At 52.7% G+C, this 22,717-nt stretch overlaps 1 protein-coding gene across 1 annotated transcript in view; it reads left to right on the forward strand.

Annotated features, from left to right (window-relative positions):
* Positions 1 to 412: 412 nt before the first annotated feature.
* Positions 413 to 22,717, forward strand: part of LOC115122870 (isthmin-2-like) — a 29,163-nt gene continuing 6,858 nt past the window's right edge. The window contains exons 1-4 of the mRNA XM_065026201.1: positions 413 to 1,033; positions 6,693 to 6,932; positions 9,397 to 9,682; positions 22,267 to 22,476. Of these exons, the coding sequence (XP_064882273.1) occupies positions 902 to 1,033; positions 6,693 to 6,932; positions 9,397 to 9,682; positions 22,267 to 22,476 (868 nt within the window). The 5' untranslated portion in view covers positions 413 to 901. The remainder of the gene's footprint in view (positions 1,034 to 6,692; positions 6,933 to 9,396; positions 9,683 to 22,266; positions 22,477 to 22,717) is intronic.

The following is a 22,717-nucleotide window of genomic DNA, read 5'->3' on the forward strand; positions in this document are numbered from 1 at the left end:
CTTATTGACATGAGGTAGTTTTCAGGATAATGTGTTGGCTGGCTTTTTATCCATGTAATAGTCTACCAGTCTCCTCTCCCTTTATGTCCATGCCAATTACCAGTCATTTCTGTGTGGAGATCACAACTTCTCTAAAATGGCTCTTCAATCCCCTCCATTTGGAAAAGTGGATCCCTGAAAGAGACACCCCCATTGATTCGTGAGCATTACTTTTCTACCAAACAACAGTGTAGAAGCTGTGAACATATGAATTCAGAGAGTGGTAACAGGTTTCCTTCTGGATCAGAGCTGCAGCATACTCATTCCGGGACAACACGTGGCTAAGGGACCTTCATTGGACAATGGATCCGAGATCAAACGCATACAGGCTATGCTCAACTCCAGATGTGATTGTATTAGTAGAAAACATCCACCAACCATAGCGAAATGTAGCCAACTCTTTTAACCTAGTTCAATAAACCGTTCACCGGTGCGGACAGAGAGAGTGCGTGGTCTGCACCTGGCACTCAAAGCATCCTTGGCACTATAGTCCAAGTTGGTCTGGTTTTAACGCGAAGATTGAAGAGCGCACATTGACCTAGACGCGCAATACAGGGAGGCAGACAGCGAAAGGAGAAATCAGTTGCGTCCTAGTGCGGCAGCGGGATATGGATTTTTCCACCGGACATTAGAGCGCATCTTTATCAAGAAGACTACTCTGAAGCTATTGGTTGAATGCGTGACTTTCTTCTGGCTGGTTCAATTACGTGACTTGCTCGGGAACGAATCACGGAAAAGAACAACCGCCGATGATGAGATCAACTTTTTATTTTATCACGCAAAATAAATAACTGTAGTGAAAGAATACGTGTGATAGATTGAGTACCGCAAATACTGCCACCTGGTCTTAGTTGTCACTTCAATGGAGAAAATGTTTCTAGTCGGAGGGAGATGTCCAACGATAATTATCATCGTTTTAGTACTTTTCGTTGTGTTGGTGATGAGCTTTCCCAACAAACACCACCACAAACGCCACAACGGTGTGTTTTTGTTGGTAAGCAACTTTTTTCTTAATTATTTTCTTCTAGATTTTAGGTAAATAATACGTTCCAAATGTCACAGGATTTGGATACGAATTGAGCTGATGTAAATTATCCTCTATGAAATGAATTACATATTTTACGCTATAGCCTAATATAATAGCTTATTTGTGGTCAGTTATCTCTTCAAATTGAAATGAACTTACATTTATCCACAGAGAGGATCTGTTCTCGTGCCAGCGAAACTTACTGTAGTGTATGACATATTCTGAATTGTAATTCACTTCAGTTACAAAAGTTAACCTTCTAACAAACCAAATCAAAGAATCACAGACGGACAATGTTGTGCCTAACATTATGCTACACTGAAATCTCTAGGGCCTTGGGGTAAAGGGTTGTTCGCCGTTTCTCCATGTATAGTAAGATATCTAGGCATCGAGAGAAGGTCGTTCTGAGTTGCACGGAGCAGCGTAGTATTACACAGACAGCCTCCTCGTCTACAGCAGCTATAACATATGGGCTTTCTGAATTCCATTTGAAGCACATATCTATCTGTAAGAGTAACTCATGTGGGTGTTTGTGCGGCTCATGGACATATATGGGTGTGTGTGTGTGTGTGTGTGTGTGTGTGTGTGTGTGTGTGTGGGGCCTTGAAGGTCACCATGAACAGAATCAGATGTAAGAATGGAGGAAAGGTTTAAACAGACAGATTCCAGAGCTCTATGAAATCGTTCCTCTGTACATTCTCTCCCCTGGGTCTCCTTCAATGGATGCCCTATTTATGTCCTGATGCCCATAGTCTATAACTGATTGATGATGTATGTCAGTTGGATGTCAAACAAAAGAAAAACAGAGAGGGAGAGTGAGAGACAGAGAGGGAGACAGAGAGACAGAGAGGGAGAGTGAGAGACAGAGAGGGAGAGTGAGAGACAGAGAGGGAGAGTGAGAGACAGAGAGGGAGAGAGGGAGAGTGAGAGACAGAGAGGGAGAGAGGGAGACAGAGAGGGAGAGAGTTAGAGAGAGCGACAGAGAGGGAGAGTTAGAGAGAGGGAGAGTGTGAGAGGGAGAGAGAGTGAGACAGAGACGGAGAGTGAGAGAGTTAGAGAGAAAGCGAAATAGAGAAAGAGGGGACAGAAAGAGAGAGATAGCATGTTGTGATTCTGGTGGTGGTAATGAGTGTGCGTTTTGGGCACCAGTGACCCTACCTGGTAGATGCCAGTTTAACCAGGTAGAGGAGGGGCTGGTTTGAACAATAGAGGAGCAAGAGGCACAATAGCAAGGGCTTACATAACCCTAACCCAAACTTTACCCTCAGCAGGGTTAAAGGAACCCTCAGCAGATCTCTCTCACACTGGAATAAGGTCAGAGGTCAGGCTGGTTGATTGTTTACTTTGGCCATCTGTGTTATTGGTTTTCCCCGTATCATGGGGGGGCTGAGGAGGGGTGTAGAATGTGGTGTGTGCATGGCCTGGTTCACAAATATTGAAACCTGTTCACTCTACCTATCTGTTTCTTCTCCCTCCCTCTCCTTGCCTCCTCACTCTTTCAAGGCTTGCGATCAAAGGACCCCATAGTTTATTGTTATTCTGTAATGGTTTGGAAAGGGCCAAGTGTAGAGGCCTTTGATATCTGTGGACACATAAATCAGGCCTGCCTGCCTGTCACACCACTCGCCTGCCTGCCCTCTCTGCCCTTCCCTCTGCCCTGTCCTGCCCTCTCTGCCCTGCCCTGCCTGTGTTCCTCTCCTCTTACGCACGTTGGATGTGACAGAGCTTGCAAACCATTACAGACTACAAAGGGAAGCACATCCTAGAGCTGCCCAGTGACACAAGCCTACCAGACGAGCTAAACTACTTCTATACTCGCATCGAGGCAAATAACACGGAAACATGCATGAGATCACCAGCTGTTCCGGAAGACGGTGTGATCACGCTCTCCGCAGCCGATGTGAGTAAGACCTTTAAACAGGTCAACATTGACAAGGCCGCAGGGCCAGACGGATTACCAGGACGTGTACTGTGAGCATGCGCTGACCAACTGGCAAGTGTCTTCACTGACATTTTCAACCTCTCCTTGTCTGAGTCTGTAATACCAACATGTTTCAAGCAGACCACCATAGTCCCTGTGCCCAAGTACACTAAGTTAACCTGCCTAAATGACTACCGACCCGTAGCACTCACGTCTGTAGCTATGAAGTGCTTTGAAAGGCTGATCATGGCTCATATCGACACCATTATCCCAGAAACCCTAGACCCACCTAAATTTGCACACTGCCTTAACAGATTCACAGATGATGCAATCTCTATTGCACTCCACACTGGCCTTTCCCACCTGGACAAAAGGAACATGTATGTGAGAATGCTATTCACTGAGCAACTACAGCTCAGCGTTCAACAGCATAGTTCCCTCAAAGCTCATCACTAAGCTAAGGACCCTGGGACTAAACACCTCCCTGCAACTGGATCCTGAACTCCCTATAGGCAGTCTCGCTATTGTCGGTGATCACTGTTGTATCATCGGCAATCTTAATGATGGTGTTGGAGTCGTGCCTGGCCATGCAGTCATGAGTGAACAGGGAGTACAGGAGGGGACTGAGCCACCCCCAGGTGGTAAGGGTAGGTAACAACACATCCACCACGCTGATCCTCAACACTGGGGCCCCTCAGGGGTGCGTGCTCAGTCCCCTCCTGTACTCCCTGTGGTAGGCCTGATCACCGACAATGACGAGACAGCCTATAGGGAGGAGGTCAGAGACCTGGCAATGTGGTGCCAGGACAACAAGATCTCCCTCAACGTGATCAAGACAAAGGAGATGATTGTGGACTACAGGAAAAGGAGGACTGAGCACGCCCCAATTCTCATTGACGGGGCTGTAGTGGAGCTGGTTGAGAGCTTCAAGTTTCTTGGTGTCCACATCACCAACAAACTAGCATGGTCCAAGCACACCAAGACAGTCGTGAAGAGGGCACGACAAAACCTATTCCCCGTCAGGAGACTGAAAATATTTGGCATGGGTCCTCAGATCCTCAAAAGGTTATACAGCTGCACAATCGAAAACATGACTGCCTGGTTGCATCACTGCCTGGTATGGCAACTGCTCGGCCTCCGACTGCAAGGCACTACAGAGGGTAATGCGTACAGCCCAGTACATCACTGGGGCCAAGCTTCCTGCCATCCAGGACCTCAATACCAGGCGGTGTCAGAGGAAGGCCCTAAAAATTGTCTGTAGACTGTTCTCTCTGTTACCGCAGGGTAAGCGGAACAGGGGCGCCAAGTCTAGGTCCAAGAGGGTTCTGAACAGCTTCTACCCCCAAGCCATAAGACTCCTGAACATCTAATTAAATGGTCACCCAGGCTATTTGCATTGCCCCTCCCCCACACACCCTCTTTTATTATATACGTTATTATCTATGTATAGTCACTTGTGTAGTGATTAAGAACAGCCCTTGGCCGTGGTATATTGGCCATATACCACACCTCCACCGGCCTTATTGCTTAAATATAGAACACCAGATCCAATTAAATCAAAATACAGAACACCAGGTCCAATTAAATCAAATTGTAGATCACCAGGTCCAATTAAATCAAATTGTAGATCACCAGGTCCAATTAAATCAAAATACAGATCACCAGGTCCAATTAAATCAAAATACAGAACACCAGGTCCAATTAAATCAAAATACAGAACACCAGGTCCAATTAAATCAAAATGATAGATCACCAGGTCCAATTAAATCAAAATGATAGATCACCAGGTCCAATTAAATCAAAATGATAGATCACCAGATCCAATTAAATCAAAATGATAGATCACCAGGTCCAATTAAATCAAAATGATAGATCACCAGATCCAATTAAATCAAAATGATAGATCACCAGATCCAATTAAATCAAAATGATAGATCACCAGGTCCAATTAAATCAAAATGATAGATCACCAGGTCCAATTAAATCAAAATGATAGATCACCAGATCCAATTAAATCAAAATGATAGATCACCAGATCCAATTAAATCAAAATGATAGATCACCAGGTCCAATTAAATCAAAATGATAGATCACCAGGTCCAATTAAATCAAAATGATAGATCACCAGGTCCAATTAAATCAAAATGATAGATCACCAGGTCCAATTAAATCAAAATGATAGATCACCAGGTCCAATTAAATCAAAATGATAGATCACCAGGTCCAATTAAATCAAAATGATAGATCACCAGATCCAATTAAATCAAAATGATAGATCACCAGATCCAATTAAATCAAAATGATAGATCACCAGATCCAATTAAATTAAAATGATAGATCACCAGATCCAATTAAATCAAAATGATAGATCACCAGATCCAATCAAAACACAGAACAAAGAAGGAAGACAAGTCCTAATGTGTTTGGAAGCGTGTAATGACCATCCCCTAATTCTCAGAGGGACCTGACAAGACCCAGAGGAAGTCTTCAGGATCCTCCTCTCATCAGTAAAGAGTCAATCATGTTTGACAGGGGTTACCTCTAAATGGATCAGATCTGACCGACCAACAGGCTGACTTTTTTATGGGAGAATTGCAGCCACTGAAAAAGTACAGTCTGTTCTCGGGCCCATAACCAACTGTTTTGTCACCACTCCAGATTTTGGTTTAAACTGCACTACATTTCACTGCTTCAGTGACTGAAGTCCTGTCAGATGTTTGGGCTATTTATTACCACTGTAGATACTGGCTGTATTAAAAGTGTTGAGTAATAGAAGACCCTTACCTGACCTTACCTGACCTTAGATACATTTTTACTGGCAACTTGATCTAAAGGATGGTTGACATTTACATTTGAGTCATTTAGCAGACGCTCTTATTCAGAGCGACTGACAATCTAGTGCATTCATCTTAAGATAGTTGAGATAACCACATACAGTATCACAGTCATAGTGAGTACATTTTTCCGCAATAAAGTAGCTATCAGCAATGTCAGAGCTAGACGATGTTCACTTTGTCACAGACAGGCAGACAGAGGGAGGAGAAGAGGGAGAGACAGAGGGAGGAGGACCTTAGGGAGACCTATGGCTTCTGTCTGTTGAGTGTAGCTGCACATTCTTTACATTTGAGTTATTAGCAGACATTCTCATCCAGAGTGAGTTCCTGTAGCAATTAGGATCAAGTGCCTTTCACAAGGCTTGGGGATTTGACCCAGCGACCTTTCGGTTACTGGCCCAACGCTCTTAACCGCTAGGCTACCTGCTGCCCTAGGGCATGGCAGGACACGGCAGATTGAAACACAGGGCCAGCCTGCCCACCATCCCAGGGGTCCCACGACTTCGAAGTGCTCTCATTAAAACTAGAGAATCTGGCACAGGCTCCTCTTTGTCAAAGGCCTGGATGCTAGGGCTCTGGCTGCTGTGGGAAATAAATGAGAAGCAGACGGATGGACAGGGTTTGGCTGGTTGGTCTGCTGGTTTGTTGCCCCAATGGTTTCTAGGAGCTCTGTCACTAAGTCATAGCATGGTGCAAATGTTTTTCCTGGGCAAATAGCTAAAGCAAGTAACCTTTGTATCTTAAACTAGCCAGTAATCAGTGTATTGTTTATGATTAATGTCATCAAGGTCTTCAGAGCGGTCCAGTCCACTGTGTTTCATCATGATGATTAATTGAGGTGTCCTATCTTTTTCCTCGGGCTCGTGCTCAGCCGCCCATCAGTGGGGTCCATCATGGACCGGAGGCCCTGGAGCAGCAGAACCAGGTCCAGAGCCTCCTCCCCCCTGTCACTGAGCACCGCCACAAGAGGAGGTGGTTCCACTCCCAGCACCGCTCCGTAGGGGTTCTGCCCCAGCCTGAGCCTGAGGAGATCAAGCCCTTCGTTCTGGACCTGAAGAACTTCCCTGAGCTGGCCAACGCAGACATCAGCTCGCAGAACCCCAACATCCAGGTGTGGTGACGAATATTGATAGTATTTTTATAATGGTGTTCTAGCCCCTCGAGCGATTTACATTTGTACGGGGGAAGCTCGCCTACTATAAATAATACATAATATATGACATTTAGCAGACACTTTTATCCAAAGGGACTTACAGTCCTGCATCATACATTTTACATATGGTTGGTCCTGGGAATCAAACCCAGAATCCTGGTGTTGGAAGTGCTAGAGGTGTCATTACAGACACCCTGGTTCGAATCCAGGCTGTATCACAACCGGCTGTGATTGGGAATTCCATAGGGCGGCACACAATTGGCTCAGTGTCGTCCGGGTTTGGCCGGTGTAGGCCGTCATTGTAAACAAGAATTTGTTCTTAACTGACTTGCCTAGTTACATTTTTAAAAAGGTTAAAAATATATATATATATATGCTCTACCAACAATGCATTGCACCCTGGTAAAGCAGGGAAGAGCAGTGATTATAGAGATCCTTTATCTTGATTCCATTCTGTGGTGAGGAGGTTCTACTTGGCATGAATGCCAAGTTCAGCAGAACAAGACGGTAACTATTTTCACATTGAATAAATAGTTCCAATCCTCACCTTCACTTCTTCCATTTCCTGTGATTCCTCTAGCGATTAGCCTCAATGTCTTCAGCATGTCCTTTCCTGTGATTCCTCCAGCGATTAGCCTCAATGTCTTCAGCATGTCCTTTCCTGTGATTCCTCCAGCGATTAGCATCAATGTCTTCAGCATGTCCTTTCCTGTGATTCCTCCAGCGATTAGCCTCAATGTCTTCAGCATGTCCTTTCCTGTGATTCCTCCAGCGATTAGCCTCAATGTCTTCAGCATGTCCTTTCCTGTGATTCCTCTAGCGATTAGCCTCAATGTCTTCAGCATGTCCTTTCCTGTGATTCCTCCAGCGATTAGCATCAATGTCTTCAGCATGTCCTTTCCTGTGATTCCTCCAGCGATTAGCCTCAATGTCTTCAGCATGTCATTTCCTGTGATTCCTCTAGCGATTAGCCTCAATGTCTTCAGCATGTCCTTTCCTGTGATTCCTCCAGCGATTAGCCTCAATGTCTTCAGCATGTCCTTTCCTGTGATTCCTCTAGTGATTAGCCTCAATGTCTTCAGCATGTCCTTTCCTGTGATTCCTCCAGCGATTAGCATCAATGTCTTCAGCATGTCCTTTCCTGTGATTCCTCCAGCGATTAGCCTCAATGTCTTCAGCATGTCATTTCCTGTGATTCCTCTAGCGATTAGCCTCAATGTCTTCAGCATGTCCTTTCCTGTGATTCCTCCAGCGATTAGCCTCAATGTCTTCAGCATGTCCTTTCCTGTGATTCCTCTAGCGATTAGCCTCAATGTCTTCAGCATGTCCTTTCCTGTGATTCCTCCAGCGATTAGCCTCAATGTCTTCAGCATGTCCTTTCCTGTGATTCCTCCAGCGATTAGCCTCAATGTCTTCAGCATGTCATTTCCTGTGATTCCTCCAGCGATTAGCATCAATGTCTTCAGCATGTCCTTTCCTGTGATTCCTCCAGCGATTAGCCTCAATGTCTTCAGCATGTCCTTTCCTGTGATTCCTCCAGCGATTAGCCTCAATGTCTTCAGCATGTCCTTTCGTTGAACTCATCTCAATCCCACAGTGGTTAGTTCCATCTACTGGTCGACTCAGGGCAGTTCAGGATGTGGTTAGCTGGAGCTGGATGTAATGACCCCGTGCAGGCTCTACCCTCTTATGGTCTCTCCGTGTTGCCTGGTGCTGACAACTACTATGGGAGTGAGCTAACGTACAGGTTGAGTCATACAGTAGTGGTCTACCAGTGTAATGAGATGTAGTGGGATCTTCTGACTGAGTGCTCACGGATCATCTCATGTCTGACTGGTTACGCATGGGATCTTCTGACTGACTGCTCACGGATCATCTCATATCTGACTGGTTATGCGTGGGATCTTCTGACTGACTGCTCACGGATCATCTCATGTCTGACTGGTTACGCATGGGATCTTCTGACTGACTGCTCACGGATCATCTCATGTCTGACTGGTTATGCGTGGGATCTTCTGACTGACTGCTCACGGATCATCTCATGTCTGACTGGTTATGCGTGGGATCTTCTGACTGACTGCTCACGGATCATCTCATGTCTGACTGGTTAAGTCAGAGCTAGAAATTAGGCATGTAAATCCCTTGATACTTCTGAAAGGTATGTTTTATGTGTCGTCAGTCAATTTGGTAAACATCTCTTGCTTACATTGTGGCTTTCCAGTAACATTTAGATGTTAAGTTTTGTGTGCATCCTCATATTAAAAGTATGTATTTTTGTGAAGTAAGTGTTCAACATTTTAGTTTTGGCAGACTTTTTGACCATATAAGGACTAGTTGTAGCTATCTTAGCATGTCCACAGAATCAATATCATGCTTCCACAATGGTTCTCTAAATGATTCGCTCTGCTTTCCTCCCTCCCAGGTGACCATTGAGGTGGTGGACGACCCTAACATGGACTTAGAGATGGATCTGATAAAGGACTGGATCCCCTCGTCCTCTGTAGGCTGGCTGGGGGGTAAGAAGCTGTTCTGGCCTCTGTTCTGGGGATACACAGACGCTGACTCCAGCGAGGATGGGACGGGCCGCTCAGTGCCGGAGGAGACTGGAGAGGAAGTCGAGGAAGATTACCTGTTGGAGTATGGTAGCGAAAAGCCCCTCCCTAGCGGTCGCTGGAACGAGGGTTGGGACGCCACACAGAGCTACTATGGTGAGGCTTTCTTTTGTTCGCTAAGTAGCACAGTGTCTGTATAGCAGGACAAAGTCGTTAAAGAAAATGGAAAAAAACAGTGATCTCTGATCCACTTTTGCATGCCTCAGAGTAGTGGATCGTTTTAAAATGGCCTACAAAAGTTGAGAATGTTATTGTTTTGAAATAGTGAGAAACAAACAATCACAGGATTAAGAAAAATGTCAATAAGTGATTCGTAGAGAGAGAGAGAGAGAGAAGGGGCTGAGGACTGCGGCAGGGCTGTACTGACCGAGGACTGCGGCAGGGCTGTACTGACCGAGGACTGTGGCAGGGCTGTACTGACCGAGGACTGCGGCAGGGCTGTACTGACCGAGGACTGCGGCAGGGCTGTACTGACCGAGGACTGCGGCAGGGCTGTACTGACTGAGGACTATGGCAGGGTGGCAGGGCTGTAATGACTGAGGACTGTGGCAGGGCTGTACCGACTGAGGACTGTGGCAGGGCTGTACCGACTGAGGACTGTGGCAGGGCTGTACCGACTGAGGACTGTGGCAGGGCTGTACTGACTGAGGACTGCGGCAGGGTGGCAGGACTGTACTGACTGAGGACTGTGGCAGGGCTGTACTGACTGAGGACCTCGGCAGGGCGGCAGGGCTGTACTGACTGAGGACTGTGGCAGGGCTGTACTGTACTGACTGAGGACTGCGGCAGAGCTGTACTGACTGAGGACTGCGGCAGGGCTGTACTGACTGAGGACTGCGGCAGGGCTGTACTGACTGAGGACTGCGGCAGGGCTGTACTGACTGAGGACTGCGGCAGGGCTGTACTGACTGAGGACTGTGGCAGGGCTGTACTGACTGAGGACTGTGGCAGGGCTGTACTGACTGAGGACTGTGGCAGGGCTGTACTGACTGAGGACTGTGGCAGGGCTGTACTGACTGGGGACTGCGGCAGGGTGGCAGGGCTGTACTGACTGAGGACTGCGGCAGGGCTGTACTGACTGAGGACTGCGGCAGGGTGGCAGGGCTGTACTGACTGAGGACTGTGGCAGGGCTGTACTGACCTAGGACTGCGGCAGGGTGGCAGGGCTGTACTGACTGAGGACTGTGGCAGGGCTGTACTGACTGAGGACTGCGGCAGGGTGGCAGGGCTGTACTGACTGAGGACTGTGGCAGGGTGGCAGGGCTGTACTGACTGAGGACTGTGGCAGGGCTGGACTGACTGGGGACTGCGGCAGGGTTGCAGGGCTGTACTGACTGAGGACTGTGGCAGGGTGGCAGGGCTGTAATGACTGAGGACTGTGGCAGGGCTGTACCGACTGAGGACTGTGGCAGGGCTGTACCGACTGAGGACTGTGGCAGGGCTGTACTGACTGAGGACTATGGCAGGGTGGCAGGGCTGTAATGACTGAGGACTGTGGCAGGGCTGTACCGACTGAGGACTGTGGCAGGGCTGTACCGACTGAGGACTGTGGCAGGGCTGTACTGACTGCGGCAGGGCTGTACTGACTGAGGACTGCGGCAGGGTGGCAGGACTGTACTGACTGAGGACTGTGGCAGGGCTGTACTGACTGAGGACCTCGGCAGGGCGGCAGGGCTGTACTGACTGAGGACTGTGGCAGGGCTGTACTGTACTGACTGAGGACTGCGGCAGAGCTGTACTGACTGAGGACTGCGGCAGAGCTGTACTGACTGAGGACTGCGGCAGGGCTGTACTGACTGAGGACTGCGGCAGGGCTGTACTGACTGAGGACTGCGGCAGGGCTGTACTGACTGAGGACTGCGGCAGGGCTGTACTGACTGAGGACTGTGGCAGGGCTGTACTGACTGAGGACTGTGGCAGGGCTGTACTGACTGAGGACTGTGGCAGGGCTGTACTGACTGAGGACTGTGGCAGGGCTGTACTGACTGAGGACTGTGGCAGGGCTGTACTGACTGGGGACTGCGGCAGGGTGGCAGGGCTGTACTGACTGAGGACTGCGGCAGGGCTGTACTGACTGAGGACTGCGGCAGGGTGGCAGGGCTGTACTGACTGAGGACTGTGGCAGGGCTGTACTGACCTAGGACTGCGGCAGGGTGGCAGGGCTGTACTGACTGAGGACTGTGGCAGGGCTGTACTGACTGAGGACTGCGGCAGGGTGGCAGGGCTGTACTGACTGAGGACTGTGGCAGGGTGGCAGGGCTGTACTGACTGAGGACTGTGGCAGGGCTGGACTGACTGGGGACTGCGGCAGGGTTGCAGGGCTGTACTGACTGAGGACTGTGGAAGGGTGGCAGGGCTGTACTGACTGAGGACTGTGGCAGGGTGGCAGGGCTGTACTGACTGAGGACTGTGGCAGGGCTGTACTGACTGGGGACTGCGGCAAGGTGGCAGGGCTGTACTGACTGAGAACTGTGGCAGGGCTGTACTGACTGAGGACTGCGGCAGGGTGGCAGGGCTGTACTGACTGAGGACTGCGGCAGGGTGGCAGGGCTGTACTGACCGAGGACTGCGGCAGGGCTGTACTGACCGAGGACTGCGGCAGGGCTGTACTGACCGAGGACTGCGGCAGGGCTGTACTGACCGAGGACTGCGGCAGGGCTGTACTGACCGAGGACTGCGGCAGGGCTGTACTGACCGAGGACTGCGGCAGGGCTGTACTGACCGAGGACTGCGGCAGGGCTGTACTGACCGAGGACTGCGGCAGGGCTGTACTGACCGAGGACTGCGGCAGGGCTGTACTGACCGAGGACTGCGGCAGGGCTGTACTGACCGAGGACTGCGGCAGGGCTGTACTGACCGAGGACTGCGGCAGGGCTGTACTGACCGAGGACTGCGGCAGGGCTGTACTGACCGAGGACTGCGGCAGGGCTGTACTGACCGAGGACTGCGGCAGGGCTGTACTGACCGAGGACTATGGCAGGGTGGCAGGGCTGTACCGACTGAGGACTGTGGCAGGGCTGTACTGACTGAGGACTGCGGCAGGGCGGCAGGGCTGTACTGACTGAGGACTGCGGCAGGGCTGTACTGTACTGACTGAGGACTGTGGCAGGGCTGTACTGTACTGAGGACTGTGGCAGGGCTGTACTGACTGAGGACTGTGGCAGGGCTGTACTGACTGAGGACTGTGGCAGGGCTGTACTGACTGAGGACTGTGGCAGGGCTGTACTGACTGGGGACTGCGGCAGGGTGGCAGGGCTGTACTGACTGAGGACTGTGGCAGGGCTGTACTGACTGAGGACTGTGGCAGGGTGGCAGGGCTGTACTGACTGAGGACTGTGGCAGGGCTGTACTGACTGAGGACTGTGGCAGGGCTGTACTGACTGCGGCAGGGCTGTACTGACTGGGGACTGCGGCAGGGTGGCAGGGCTGTACTGACTGAGGACTGCGGCAGGGTGGCAGGGCTGTACTGACTGAGGACTGTGGCAGGGCAGTACTGACTGGGGACTGCGGCAGGGTGGCAGGGCTGTACTGACTGAGGACTATGGCAGGGCTGTACTGACTGGGGACTGTGGCAGGGTGGCAGGGCTGTACTGACTGAGGACTGCGGCAGGGCTGTACTGACTGAGGACTATGGCAGGGTGGCAGGGCTGTACCGACTGAGGACTGTGGCAGGGCTGTACTGACTGAGGACTGCGGCAGGGCGGCAGGGCTGTACTGACTGAGGACTGCGGCAGGGCTGTACTGTACTGACTGAGGACTGTGGCAGGGCTGTACTGTACTGAGGACTGTGGCAGGGCTGTACTGACTGAGGACTGTGGCAGGGCTGTACTGACTGAGGACTGTGGCAGGGTGGCAGGGCTGTACTGACTGAGGACTGTGGCAGGGCTGTACTGACTGAGGACTGTGGCAGGGCTGTACTGACTGCGGCAGGGCTGTACTGACTGGGGACTGCGGCAGGGCTGTACTGACTGAGGACTGTGGCAGGGTGGCAGGGCTGTACTGACTGAGGACTGTGGCAGGGCTGTACTGACTGAGGACTGTGGCAGGGCTGTACTGACTGCGGCAGGGCTGTACTGACTGGGGACTGCGGCAGGGTGGCAGGGCTGTACTGACTGAGGACTGTGGCAGGGTGGCAGGGCTGTACTGACTGAGGACTGTGGCAGGGCTGTACTGACTGAGGACTGTGGCAGGGCTGTACTGACTGCGGCAGGGCTGTACTGACTGGGGACTGCGGCAGGGTGGCAGGGCTGTACTGACTGAGGACTGCGGCAGGGTGGCAGGGCTGTACTGACTGAGGACTGTGGCAGGGCAGTACTGACTGGGGACTGCGGCAGGGTGGCAGGGCTGTACTGACTGAGGACTATGGCAGGGCTGTACTGACTGGGGACTGTGGCAGGGTGGCAGGGCTGTACTGACTGAGGACTGCGGCAGGGCTGTACTGACTGAGGACTGCGGCAGGGCGGCAGAGCTGTACTGACTGAGGACTGTGGCAGGGCTGTACTGTACTGACTGAGGACTGTGGCAGGGCTGTACTGTACTGACTGAGGACTGTGGCAGGGCTGTACTGACTGAGGACTGTGGCAGGGCTGTACTGACTGAGGACTGTGGCAGGGCTGTACTGACTGAGGACTGTGGCAGGGCTGTACTGACTGGGGACTGCGGCAGGGTGGCAGGGCTGTACTGACTGAGGACTGTGGCAGGGCTGTACTGACTGAGGACTGTGGCAGGGTGGCAGGGCTGTACTGACTGAGGACTGTGGCAGGGCTGTACTGACTGAGGACTGTGGCAGGGCTGTACTGACTGCGGCAGGGCTGTACTGACTGGGGACTGCGGCAGGGTGGCAGGGCTGTACTGACTGAGGACTGCGGCAGGGTGGCAGGGCTGTACTGACTGAGGACTGCGGCAGGGTGGCAGGGCTGTACTGACTGAGGACTGCGGCAGGGTGGCAGGGCTGTACTGACCGAGGACTGCGGCAGGGCTGTACTGACCGAGGACTGCGGCAGGGCTGTACTGACCGAGGACTGCGGCAGGGCTGTACTGACCGAGGACTGCGGCAGGGCTGTACTGACCGAGGACTGCGGCAGGGCTGTACTGACCGAGGACTGCGGCAGGGCTGTACTGACCGAGGACTGCGGCAGGGCTGTACTGACTGAGGACTATGGCAGGGTGGCAGGGCTGTACCGACTGAGGACTGTGGCAGGGCTGTACTGACTGAGGACTGCGGCAGGGCGGCAGGGCTGTACTGACTGAGGACTGCGGCAGGGCTGTACTGTACTGACTGAGGACTGTGGCAGGGCTGTACTGTACTGAGGACTGTGGCAGGGCTGTACTGACTGAGGACTGTGGCAGGGCTGTACTGACTGAGGACTGTGGCAGGGCTGTACTGACTGAGGACTGTGGCAGGGCTGTACTGACTGGGGACTGCGGCAGGGTGGCAGGGCTGTACTGACTGAGGACTGTGGCAGGGCTGTACTGACTGAGGACTGTGGCAGGGTGGCAGGGCTGTACTGACTGAGGACTGTGGCAGGGCTGTACTGACTGAGGACTGTGGCAGGGCTGTACTGACTGAGGACTGCGGCAGGGCTGTACTGACTGAGGACTGCGGCAGGGTGGCAGGGCTGGGTGGCAGGGCTGTACTGACTGAGGACTGTGGCAGGGTGGCAGGGCTGTACTGACTGAGGACTGTGGCAGGGCAGTACTGACTGGGGACTGCGGCAGGGTGGCAGGGCTGTACTGACTGAGGACTGTGGCAGGGCTGTACTGACTGGGGACTGTGGCAGGGCTGGCAGGGCTGTAGGGTGGCAGGGCTGACTGAGGACTGTGGCAGGGCTGTACTGACTGGGGACTGCGGCAGGGTGGCAGGGCTGTACTGACTGAGGACTGTGGCAGGGCTGTACTGACTGGGGACTGACAGGGTGGCAGGGCTGTACTGACTGAGGACTGCGGCAGGGCTGTACTGACTGAGGACTGCGGCAGGGCGGCAGGGCTGTACTGACTGAGGACTGTGGCAGGGCTGTACTGTACTGACTGAGGACTGTGGCAGGGCTGTACTGTACTGACTGAGGACTGTGGCAGGGCTGTACTGACTGAGGACTGTGGCAGGGCTGTACTGACTGAGGACTGTGGCAGGGCTGTACTGACTGGGGACTGCGGCAGGGTGGCAGGGCTGTACTGACTGAGGACTGTGGCAGGGCTGTACTGACTGAGGACTGTGGCAGGGTGGCAGGGCTGTACTGACTGAGGACTGTGGCAGGGCTGTACTGACTGAGGACTGTGGCAGGGCTGTACTGACTGCGGCAGGGCTGTACTGACTGGGGACTGCGGCAGGGTGGCAGGGCTGTACTGACTGAGGACTGCGGCAGGGTGGCAGGGCTGTACTGACTGAGGACTGCGGCAGGGCTGTACTGACTGAGGACTGCGGCAGGGTGGCAGGGCTGTACTGACTGAGGACTGTGGCAGGGTGGCAGGGCTGTACTGACTGAGGACTATGGCAGGGCTGTACTGACTGGGGACTGTGGCAGGGTGGCAGGGCTGTACTGACTGAGGACTGTGGCAGGGTGGCAGGGCTGTACTGACTGAGGACTGTGGCAGGGCTGTACTGACTGGGGACTGCGGCAGGGTGGCAGGGCTGTACTGACTGAGGACTATGGCAGGGCTGTACTGACTGGGGACTGTGGCAGGGTGGCAGGGCTGTACTGACTGTGGCAGGGCTGTACTGACTGAGGACTGTGGCAGGGTGGCAGGGCTGTACTGACTGAGGACTGTGGCAGGGCTGTACTGACTGGGGACTGCGGCAGGGTGGCAGGGCTGTACTGACTGAGGACTGTGGCAGGGCTGTACTGACTGAGGACTGCGGCAGGGCTGTACTGACTGAGGACTGTGGCAGGGCTGTACTGACTGAGGACTGTGGCAGGGCTGTACTGACTGAGGACTGTGGCAGGGTGGCAGGGCTGTACTGACTGAGGACTGTGGCAGGGTGGCAGGGCTGTACTGACTGAGGACTGTGGCAGGGTGGCAGGGCTGTACTGACTGAGGACTGTGGCAGGGTGGCAGGGCTGTACTGACTGAGGACTGCGGCAGGGCTGTACTGACTGGGGACTGTGGCAGGGTGGCAGGGCTGTACTGACTGTGGCAGGGCTCTACTGACTGAGGACTGTGGCAGGGTGGCAGGGCTGTACTGACTGAGGACTGTGGCAGGGCTGTACTGACTGAGGACTGCGGCAGGGCTGTACTGACTGAGGACTGTGGCAGGGTGGCAGGGCTGTACTGACTGAGGACTGTGGCAGGGCTGTACTGACTGAGGACTGTGGCAGGGCTGTGGAGGACTGTGGCAGGGCTGTACTGACTGAGGACTGTGGCAGGGCTGTACTGACTGGGGACTGCGGCAGGGTGGCAGGGCTGTACTGACTGAGGACTGTGGCAGGGCTGTACTGACTGGGACTGTGGCAGGGCTGTACTGACTGGCAGGGCTGTACTGACTGTGGCAGGGCTGTACTGACTGAGGACTGTGGCAGGGCTGTACTGACTGAGGACTGTGGCAGGGCTGTACTGACTGAGGACTGTGGCAGGGTGGCAGGGCTGTACTGACTGAGGACTGCGGCAGGGCTGTACTGACTGAGGACTGTGGCAGGGTGGCAGGGCTGTACTGACTGAGGACTGTGGCAGGGCTGTACTGACTGGGGACTGCGGCAGGGTGGCAGGGCTGTACTGACTGAGGACTATGGCAGGGCTGTACTGACTGGGGACTGTGGCAGGGCTGTAGGGCTGTACTGAGGACTGTGGCAGGGCTCTACTGACTGAGGACTGTGGCAGGGTGTGTACTGACTGAGGACTGTGGCAGGGCTGTACTGACTGGGGACTGCGGCAGGGTGGCAGGGCTGTACTGACTGAGGACTGTGGCAGGGCTGTACTGACTGAGGACTGCGGCAGGGTGGCAGGGCTGTACTGACTGAGGACTGTGGCAGGGTGGCAGGGCTGTACTGACTGAGGACTGTGGCAGGGCTGTACTGACTGAGGACTGTGGCAGGGCTGTACTGACTGAGGACTGTGGCAGGGCTGTACTGACTGAGGACTGTGGCAGGGCTGTACTGACTGGGGACTGCGGCAGGGTGGCAGGGCTGTACTGACTGAGGACTGTGGCAGGGTGGCAGGGCTGTACTGACTGAGGACTGTGGCAGGGCTGTACTGACTGAGGACTGTGGCAGGGCTGTACTGACTGGCAGGGCTGTACTGACTGGGGACTGCGGCAGGGTGGCAGGGCTGTACTGACTGAGGACTGCGGCAGGGTGGCAGGGCTGTACTGACTGAGGACTGCGGCAGGGTGGCAGGGCTGTACTGACTGAGGACTGTGGCAGGGCTGTACTGACTGAGGACTGCGGCAGGGTGGCAGGGCTGTACTGACTGAGGACTGTGGCAGGGCTGTACTGACTGGGGACTGCGGCAGGGTGGCAGGGCTGTACTGACTGAGGACTGGCAGGGTGGCAGGGCTGTACTGACTGAGGACTGTGGCAGGGCTGTACTGACTGGGGACTGCGGCAGGGTGGCAGGGCTGTACTGACTGAGGACTGTGGCAGGGCTGTACTGACTGAGGACTGCGGCAGGGTGGCAGGGCTGTACTGACTGAGGACTGTGGCAGGGTGGCAGGGTTGTACTGACTGAGGACTGTGGCAGGGCTGTACTGACTGAGGACTGTGGCAGGGTGGCAGGGCTGTACTGACTGAGGACTGTGGCAGGGCTGTACTGACTGGGGACTGCGGCAAGGTGGCAGGGCTGTACTGACTGAGGACTGTGGCAGGGCTGTACTGACTGAGGACTGCGGCAGGGTGGCAGGGCTGTACTGACTGAGGACTGCGGCAGGGCTGTACTGACTGAGGACTGCGACAGGGCTGTACTGACTGAGGACTGTGGCAGGGCTGTACTGACTGAGGACTGCGGCAGGGCTGTACTGACTGAGGACTGTGGCAGGGTGGCAGGGCTGTACTGACTGAGGACTGTGGCAGGGCTGTACTGACTGGGGACTGCGGCAGGGTGGCAGGGCTGTACTGACTGAGGACTATGGCAGGGCTGTACTGACTGGGGACTGTGGCAGGGTGGCAGGGCTGTACTGACTGTGGCAGGGCTGTACTGACTGAGGACTGTGGCAGGGCTGTACTGACTGAGGACTGTGGCAGGGCTGTACTGACTGGGGACTGCGGCAGGGTGGCAGGGCTGTACTGACTGAGGACTGTGGCAGGGCTGTACTGACTGAGGACTGTGGCAGGGCTGTACTGACTGAGGACTGTGGCAGGGTGGCAGGGCTGTACTGACTGAGGACGGTGGCAGGGCTGTACTGACTGGGGACTGCGGCAGGGTGGCAGGGCTGTACTGACTGAGGACTGTGGCAGGGCTGTACTGACTGAGGACTGCGGCAGGGTGGCAGGGCTGTACTGACTGAGGACTGTGGCAGGGTGGCAGGGCTGTACTGACTGAGGACTGTGGCAGGGCTGTACTGACTGAGGACTGCGGCAGGGCTGTACTGACTGAGGACTGCGGCAGGGCTGTACTGACTGAGGACTGCGGCAGGGCTGTACTGACTGAGGACTGCGGCAGGGCTGTACTGACTGAGGACTGCGGCAGGGCTGTACTGACTGAGGACTGCGGCAGGGCTGTACTGACTGAGGACTGCGGCAGGGCTGTACTGACTGAGCGAGCGAGAGAGCTATGCACTCGACCGTCAGGCCATTGTGGAGCTCCAGCCTTTGAAGTGGACACTGGGTCCCAACTTGCAGCTCGCTGTGGAGGCCTGCTCTCTTTTGAAGATGGGCCTGATGCGCTCGCTAATGGCAGCATGAGCCTGTTCCCCGGATGGACAAAACAGCCCACTGCTTGTGTATAATTAGAGGGCAGATTGGGAACAGGGGATGACAGGGGCCATTCGGCTGGGTCTTTCATCCCCCCTCCGCGCCCCCCAGACCCTGACTCGGCCCTCTGCCCTGGGCCCTAGGCGGCAAGGCCTTTTGAGCCTGTTCAAGAATTCGGGGGCTTTCGGGACGTGGATAACATTTACGCCTCTATTGTTTTTTGTTTCTCTTAGTTCTCAGTCAGTTTTCTCCCTGTGCATGATGGGAAAAGAGCATAGTGCCTTCTGGCTGCACAGGCAGGCAGCTTTATTCATCCCTGTAGACCACAGCAGAGCCAGACAGCTCTATTCATCCCTGTAGACCACAGCAGAGCCAGGCAGCTCTATTCATCCCTGTAGACCACAGCAGAGCCAGGCAGCTCTATTCATCCCTGTAGACCACAGCAGAGCCAGGCAGCTCTATTCATCCCTGTAGACCACAGCAGAGCCAGGCAGCTCTATTCATCCCTGTAGACCACAGCAGAGCCAGGCAGCTCTATTCATCCCTGTAGACCACAGCAGAGCCAGGCAGCTCTATTCATCCCTGTAGACCACAGCAGAGCCAGGCAGCTCTATTCATCCCTGTAGACCACAGCAGAGCCAGGCAGCTCTATTCATCCCTGGACCACAGCAGAGCCAGGCAGCTCTATTCATCCCTGTAGACCACAGCAGAGCCAGGCAGCTCTATTCATCCCTGTAGACCACAGCAGAGCCAGGCAGCTCTATTCATCCCTGTAGACCACAGCAGAGCCAGGCAGCTTTACTCATCCCTGTAGACAACTGTGAGCATGTAGCTGTGTGCAGACAGTATGTACACATTCATCAACATTGAACGTCTCTAAATGAGGTGCATGTGATCTAGGAACAGGGCAACAATGTTTATGAAGTGATCCGATCTGAAGGTTTTTAGTGAACATAAAGTATGTCAGTCAGACTAGCGTAACGTTGGGGCTTCCCTTCTGTAATTTAAATGTTGCTGAGAAGAGTCTATTCCTGTGTTCTGACCGTATGGTGAGCTGGCTGTGCCACAAAGGACACAGCTGCGCCTCCGCCAAAGCTGCAATTTCTGCACCCACCTCATCTCGTCGGTAATCGAGGGCGGACATGTTCAGTATCATTAAACACCAGACTCAAACTTTTTCAGAAGGCAGATAGGCTGAAGGTTAGACCAGAGGAGAAAGGTTAGACCAGAGGAGAAAGGTTAGACCAGAGGAGAAAGGTTAGACCAGAGGAGAAAGGTTAGACCAGAGGAGAAAGGTTAGACCAGAGGAGCATTCAACTGTACATAGAAAAGCCTCGTTATGGATTTGGATTTTTCTGTCATGGAAACAATTATAAAATAGAATTTCCTGTATATTCACTTTACACTTTTAGTAATGTGGATGTTAAGGGATTAGATGGAGTTTGAAGAGGTTATTTACTTATCCTTGTAATGTCTACAGTCTAGCTTCTGGCTCTTACGTCAGTGCAGTAAATGCATCTAAACCAAATCTAGCTTTGTTTCTCAGCAGCACTGTTTACTACAGTGGTGGAAAAAGTACCCAATTGTCATATTTGAGTAAAAGTAAAGATACCTTAACAGAAAATGACCCAGCCACCCAGTAAAATACTACTTAAAAGTCTAAAAGTATTTGATTTTAAATATACTTAAGTATCAAAAGTAAAAGTATAAAACATTTAAAACTCCTTATATTAGTCAAACTAGACGGCACAATTTTCTTGTTTTTTTACATTTACGGATAGCCAGGGGCACACTTACATAATTCACAAATGAAGTATTTGTGTTTAGTGAGTCCTCCAGACCAGAGGCAGAAGGGATGAGCATGGATGTTCTCTGTTTAGTGAGTCCTCCAGACCAGAGGCAGAAGGGATGAGCAGGGATGTTCTCTGTTTAGTGAGTCCTCCAGACCAGAGGCAGAAGGGATGAGCATGGATGTTCTCTGTTTAGTGAGTCCTCCAGACCAGAGGCAGAAGGGATGAGCATGGATGTTCTCTGTTTAGTGAGTCCTCCAGACCAGAGGCAGAAGGGATGAGCAGGGATGTTCTCTGTTTAGTGAGTCCTCCAGACCAGAGGCAGAAGGGATGAGCAGGGATGTTCTCTGTTTAGTGAGTCCTCCAGACCAGAGGAAGAAGGGATGAGCATGGATGTTCTCTGTTTAGTGAGTCCTCCAGACCAGAGGCAGAAGGGATGAGCATGGATGTTCTCTGTTTAGTGAGTCCTCCAGACCAGAGGCAGAAGGGATGAGCAGGGATGTTCTCTGTTTAGTGAGTCCTCCAGACCAGAGGCAGAAGGGATGAGCAGGGATGTCCTCTTGATAAGTCTGTGAATTTGACCATTTTCCTGTCCTGCTAAGTATTCATAATGTAACGAGAACTTGTGGCTGTCAGGGAAAATGTATGGAGTAAAAAGTACATTATTTTCTTTCAGAATGTAGTGTAAAAGTACAAGTAATCAAAAATATAAATAGTAAAGTACAGATTCCCCCAAAAAACAACATAAGTAGTACTACTAAGGAACCCTTTCAAGTTGTTTTCCTTTTCCTTGATAACTTGTTAAGCACAGGTGGTGAACCAGCCAAATGCTTCTAATTGGAGTTCTACACAGTTAGGAGGTAGCCTAGTTAGGAAATCCCACAGCTGGATGAGAAATTCATCTCTTACTGATTAGAGAGTAATCATGTGATGGGGGAGAAGTGTGTGTGTGTTACCTCCATAAAATGTAAAACAGCTTAAATAGGAGAAACATTATACATCTAAATGCATTATCATTTAATATCATGAGTTTTGTTTTGTCCCCCCACAGAGAAGGAGGAGACGGAGGAGTGGAGTGCCTGGTCTCCGTGCTCTGTCACCTGTGGTCATGGAGAGAGGAAAAGGATACGGTCCTGTGGTTACTCCTGCACCCTGACAGAGGCCTCCAAATGTGACATGGAGCCTTGTCCAGACGATGTCAACACTGTGGCTAAAGCTTTCCCCTTCGAGATGGAGAATGGCACTGAACCTTTTGGCACAGGTACGTTGAATACACTTTATCGATTTACACCTGGGAAAAAAATATATATAACAGAACAGAGCAGGGCAGAACAGAGCAGGGCAGAACAGAGCAGGGCAGAACAGAGCAGGACAGAGCAGGGCAGAACAGAGCAGGACAGAGCAGGACAGAACAGAACAGGACAGAGCAGGGCAGAACAGAACAGAACAGGGCAGAACAGAGCAGGGCAGAACAGGACAGAACAGAGCAGGGCAGTACAGAA

Source organism: Oncorhynchus nerka, linkage group LG13, assembly GCF_034236695.1.
Source record: "Oncorhynchus nerka isolate Pitt River linkage group LG13, Oner_Uvic_2.0, whole genome shotgun sequence".
NCBI classification, from domain to species: Eukaryota; Metazoa; Chordata; class Actinopteri; order Salmoniformes; family Salmonidae; genus Oncorhynchus; species Oncorhynchus nerka.